Source organism: Octopus sinensis, linkage group LG27 (genome assembly GCF_006345805.1).
Source record: "Octopus sinensis linkage group LG27, ASM634580v1, whole genome shotgun sequence".
Taxonomy (NCBI): Eukaryota; Metazoa; Mollusca; class Cephalopoda; order Octopoda; family Octopodidae; genus Octopus; species Octopus sinensis.
In genome coordinates this window covers 18,720,870-18,726,869 of record NC_043023.1, presented here as the reverse complement: position 1 = coordinate 18,726,869, position 6,000 = coordinate 18,720,870, and the positions used below count along the sequence as shown (strand labels likewise).

The 6,000-nt window shown below is 35.4% G+C and overlaps 1 protein-coding gene across 1 annotated transcript in view; it reads right to left on the bottom strand.

Moving 5' to 3' along the window:
- Nucleotides 1-2,272: 2,272 nt before the first annotated feature.
- The window catches only part of LOC115225268 (adhesion G-protein coupled receptor G6-like), a 1,160,637-nt gene continuing 1,156,909 nt past the window's right edge, over nt 2,273-6,000 (bottom strand). Inside the window, exon 29 of the mRNA XM_036513960.1 lies at nt 2,273-2,625. Within this exon, the coding sequence (XP_036369853.1) occupies nt 2,573-2,625 (53 nt within the window). The 3' untranslated portion in view covers nt 2,273-2,572. The remainder of the gene's footprint in view (nt 2,626-6,000) is intronic.

The window sequence follows — 6,000 nt, the reverse complement described above, 5'->3', positions numbered from 1 at the left end:
GTTTCGACCCTTTAGAATTGGAATTTTTGAGAAGTAAAAATTTTGCATTATGTAGCTTGTTATTCTCTTTAAGTGAACATTTTTCTGGTTGAAATACACTGAAAAATGACGACACAGCAATAAAAGAAAATCGTAAAAAATAGGGATTTTCATAGAAAAAAAAGCACCTTTTTGATGTAAATAATTTTTGGTGTTAAGATGGTCCGATTTGAATTTTTCGACCCTTTAGAATTGGAATTTTTGAAAAGTAAAAAATTTGCATTATGTAGCTTGTTATTCTCTTTAAGTGAACATTTTTCTGGTTGAAATACACCAAAAAATGGCAACAGAGCAGTCAAAAAATCGTAAAAAATAGGGATTTTCATAGAAAAAAAAGCACCTTTTTGGTGTAAATAATTTTTGGTGTTAACATGGTTCAATTTGAATTTTGTTTTCTACGGAAGGAAGAGCAAGCCTTCTTCTATCATAATCTCAATTTTTGTCAACTTGCGCCACAGGGTATTGGAGGAGATAGTGTTAGTTGAAAGCTACCAAACCTTCCATACCCAGACAACATTAGCTCTCTCATTCCTCTCTCTCTCTCTCTCTCTCTCTCTCTCTCTCTCTATATATATATATATATATATATATATATATATACTAGCAGTGTAGCCCGGCGTTGCTCGGGTTTGTTTCGACCCTTTAGAATTGGAATTTTTGAAAAGTAAAAAATTTGCATTATGTAGCATGTTATTCTCTTTAAGTGAACATTTTTCTGGTTGAAATACACCAAAAAATGGCAACGGAGCAGTCAAAAAATCGTGAAAAATAGGGATTTTCATAGAAAAAAAAGCACCTTTCTGGTGTAAATAATTTTTGGTGTTAACATGGTTCAATTTGAATTTTGTTTTCTACGGAAGGAAGAGCAAGCCTTCTTCTATCATAATCTCAATTTTTGTCAACTTGCGCCACAGGGTATTGGAGGAGATAGTGTTAGTTGAAAGCTACCAAACCTGCCATACCCAGACAACATTAGCTCTCTCTCTCTCTCTCTCTCTCTCTCTCTCTCTCTATATATATATATATAATATATATATACATATATATATATATATATATATACTAGCAGTGTAGCCCGGCGTTGCTCGGGCTTGTTTCGACCCTTTAGAATTGGAATTTTTGAAAAGTAAAAATTTGCATTATGCAGCTTGTTATTCTCTTTAAGTGAATATTTTTATGGTTGAAATACACCGAAAAATGACGACACAGCATTAAAAAAAATCGTAAAAGATAGGGATTTTCAGAGAAAAAAAATCACCTTTTTGGTGTAAATAATTTTTAGTGTTAACATGGTCCAATTTGAATTTTTTCTTCTACGGAAGGAAGAGCAAGCCTTCTTCTATCATACTCTCAATTTTGGTCAACTTGCGCCCAGGGTCTTGGAGGAGATAGTGTTAGTTGAAGGCTACCAACCCTGCCATACCCAGACGACATTAGCTCTCTCTCTCTCTCTCTCTCTCTCTCTCTCTCTCTCTCTCTATATATATATATATATATATATATATATATATAATATATATATATATATATATATATATATACTAGCAGTATAGCCCGGCGTTGCTCGGGTTTGCTTCGACCCTTTAGAATTGGAATTTTTGAGAAGTAAAAATTTTGCATTATGTAGCTTGTTATTCTCTTTAAGTGAACATTTTTCTGGTTGAAATACACCGAAAAATGACGACACAGCAGTCAAAAAAATCGTAAAAATAGGGATTTTCATAGAAAAAAAAAGCACCTTTTTGGTGTTAACATGGTTCAATCTGAATTATTTCTCCTACGGAAGGAAGAGCAAGCCTTCTTCTACCATACTCTCAATTTTGGTCAACTTGCACCACAAGGGTCTTGGAGGAGATAGTGTTAGTTGAAGGCTACCGAACCTGTCATACACAGACAACTTCAGCTCTCTCTCGGCGGAATTTGAACTCAGAACGTAAAGGCAGACGAAATACCTATTTCTTTACTACTCACAAGGGGCTAAGCACAGAGAGGACAAACAAGGATAGAGAAACGGATTAAGTCGATTATATCGACACCAGTGCGTAGCTGGTACTTATTTAATCGACCGCAAAAGAATGAAAGGTAAAGCCGACCTCGGCTGAATTTGAACTCAGAACCTAGTGGCAGACGAAATACGGATACGCATTTCGCTCGGCGTGCTAACGGTTCTGCCAGCTCGCCGCCTTGAACCTAGGGCAGAATATAAAGATGTTTCAAATAAAAACAAAACATATTGTATTAAGAAACCACATTTATTTCTTCGTTAATAAAAGTTAAAGATTATATTGAAAATTAGTAGTGAAAATTGGCAGTTAGAAAATATCTATAGAATTACAAATCAAACCATATGATGTTAGATTTTGTGAGTTACAGAAAATAAGAAGGTTTAAAGTACATTGCGATTTATAAAGTGTCTAAGTTTCGTAGTGTTGTATTGATAGATAAAAATGAAGTTCTCTTTTATGCAAGCATGTTTAATGTAATATAAGAAGAAAAGAAGATTCTCAAAGACATTAATTTTTTATATTCTTGATTATGTTCTCGTCTCTGCTGTTCCAACATCTGTTTTATTACCAGAATTTGAACCTGGAAACACAACGAGAAAAACTTGTATAAAATAAAGTAAAATGTGGCTGTGTTGTAAGTAGCTTGTTTACCAACCACATGGTTCCGGGTTCAGTCCCACTGCGTGGCACCTTGGGCAAGTGTCTTCTACTGTAGCCTAGGGGCCGACCAAAGCCTTGTGAGTAGATTTGGTAGACGGAAACTGAAAGAAGCCCGTCGTATGTATATACATATATATACATATGCGTGTGTGTGTTTGTTTGTCTGTGTTTGTCTCCCTAGCATTGCTTGACAACCGAGGCTGGTGTATTTACGTCCCCGTCACTTAGCGGTTCGGCAAAAAGAGACCGATAGAATAAGTACTGGGCTTACAAAAGAATAAGTTCTGTGGTCGATTTGCTCGACTAAAGGCGGTGCTCCAGCATGGCCGCAGTCAAATGACTGAAACAAGTAAAAGAGTAAAGTAAAATAACCCAAGCCCTTACGTTTCATATATAACCCCAATTGTCATCTGTTATTTCCCCATACGTTAAACATATGAATTACAGAAGAATCATACACAATTTATATTCAAAAAAACTAATAAAACTTTTAATAAAATGTTGTAGTGCGAAACAATTGTACCAAATTACCGGAGTCATTCTTGTTGCTTATTTTTTATTATAATCACCCCGCAAATTTTTTATGGATAACACCATACAAAATTCTGGTGCATCTAAATTAAGTACCATATTCATTTGAATCTAAATTGTTGCTGAACTTATATATATATATATACTCATATATACGACAGGCTTCTTTCAGTTTCCGTCTACCAAATCCACTCACAAGGCTTTGGTCGGCCCGAGGCTATAGTAGAAGACACTTTCCCAAGGGACTGAACCCGGAACCATGTGGTTGGTAAGCAAGCTACTTACCACGCAGCCACTCCTGCGCCTATGTTAAATTTATATACATTGAATTTGTGTGGATGTGATGTAAAAGAAGCGTATCGTAACCGGGATGAGATATAAAACACCAAGTGCATTATCTCTTGCAATCATACAGTAGGTGTCGATGGTTATAATTATAATTCCCTGTAATCAAGTAACAGGAGATGATAGTAGAATGCATAGAAAACAGATAGACTAATTATGTATATATATATAATACTTTTTGACAGTTATATATATTCTCTTTTAAAAAATAATAATAATTTAAAAATTTATTAATTCAAAATTTTAAAAATATTTAAAAAATATAAATATTTATAAATATAAATTAAAAATTTTAAATTTAAATAATTTAAGTTTTAAATTTTATATTTTATATATTTTGTACAATATATTAATTATGTTTAGTTTTATGTTTTGGTTTAGTTTTTCATTGTTTGATTTGCCTACTAGTGGTTTTGTGCGTGTATATGTATATATGTATGTGTGCATGCATGTATGTATGTATGTATATATGTACGTATGTATGTGCGTGTATATGTATGTATGTATGTATGTATATATGTATGTATGTATGTATGTATGTATGTATGTATGTATGTATGTATGTATGTATGTATGTATGCATGTATATATGTATGTATCTATGTATATATGTATATATGTATGTATGTATATATGTATATATGTACGTATGTATATATGTATGTATGTATCTATGTATGTATGTGCGTGTATATGCATCCATGTATATATGCATGCATGCATGTATGTATGTATGTATGTATGTATGTATGTACGTATGTATGTGCGTGTATATGTATGTATGTATGTATGTATATATGTATGTATGTATGTATGTATGTATGTATGTATGTATGTATGTATGTATGTATATATGTATGCATGTATATATGTATGTATCTATGTATATATGTATATATGTATGTATGTATATATGTATATATGTACGTATGTATATATGTATGTATGTATCTATGTATGTATGTGCGTGTATATGCATCCATGTATATATGCATGCATGCATGTATGTATGTATGTATGTATGTATGTATGTATGTACGTATGTATGTGCGTGTATATGTATGTATGTATGTATGTATATATGTATATATGTATGTATATATGTATGTATGTATATATGTATGTATATATGTATGTATGTATGTGTGTATGTATGTATATATGTACGTATGTATGTGCGTGTATATGTATGTATGTATGTATGTATGTATGTATGTATGTATGTATGTATGTATGTATGTATGTACATATGTATGTATGTCAGGTCACCTTCGAGTGCTACTGGTAACATGTAACCCAGTACAATCTGTTGCATGGTCGGGTCGTCGGCGACCAAACTGGCAACCCCACCAAGCTTGCTTGGTGAGGAGGGTGTTTATTGGACACCCTGCGGGATGAAAAACAAAACCCGTCAAAGGGCGGAGGACCTCTTGAGAGTCAACGGCCATCCAATAAATGTTAGCACGGGTACGTAGAAATTCCGGGGTGGTGTCCGGCGTGCCGAAAGACCACTGGGAGTGAGGCGCCCCTCAGCTTTTGTTAAAGCACGTCTCTAGGAGAAGGTCACTCTGATATAAAACCAGATATGCAGGGAATGGCATTGAACATTTTGGGGATCTTTGGTTTGTGCTAAAGATCACGGCGCTCCCACATCCCTGAGCCTGCGACACATATTGGCACCAGACATCTTGCTCCGGCTTGTCTCTGGATAATGTCAATAGAGTGGAGAGGGTCTATGAGTTGTTGTGCAAGCCTTATTGGACCTAAAACTCTGCACAGGCATTGCCGACCTTTTTTTTTCCTATATATATCTATCCTTTTTTAGTATATATTTTCTTCATTTTTAGTATATATATATATTTATTTTATTCGGAAGTCCTGCGGCGATGGGAAGGTGGTGAAGCATGCAGACCTGACGGGTTGGAAGCATGTAGTCAGCGACCTGCACTTAGGCGGCCCATGCTAGATATAAAGTCGTCTCTTTTTCGCCCAAGACAGCGGTAGGATTCGGTTGCTGCATGGGTGTCTGAGCAGCTCCATTTGGAGAGGGCACTGCTCACCCGGAGACCGGGGAGATTCTAGAGAAGGTGAACCAAAAATTGCCTGTCTTTCCATATCTGGTCAGTTTAGCGCGACTGACGGATGTCCACTCTGCGCTCGAAAAACAAAGAGTCTTTTATCTATAAAATCTGGACGGAACTTAAACATTTCATGTTGGAATGTGCGTACTCTGTTGGACAACAAGAATGACTGCAGGCCAGAAAGACGCACTGCACTTGTTGCTCGTGAGCTGAACCATTATAAAATTGATATAGCTGCACTCTCAGAGACTCGTATAGAAGGTGATGGTCAGCTTGAGGAAGTAGGAGGCGGATACACCTTTTTTTGGAAAGGAAGGCAGAAGGAGGAGCGCAGAGAG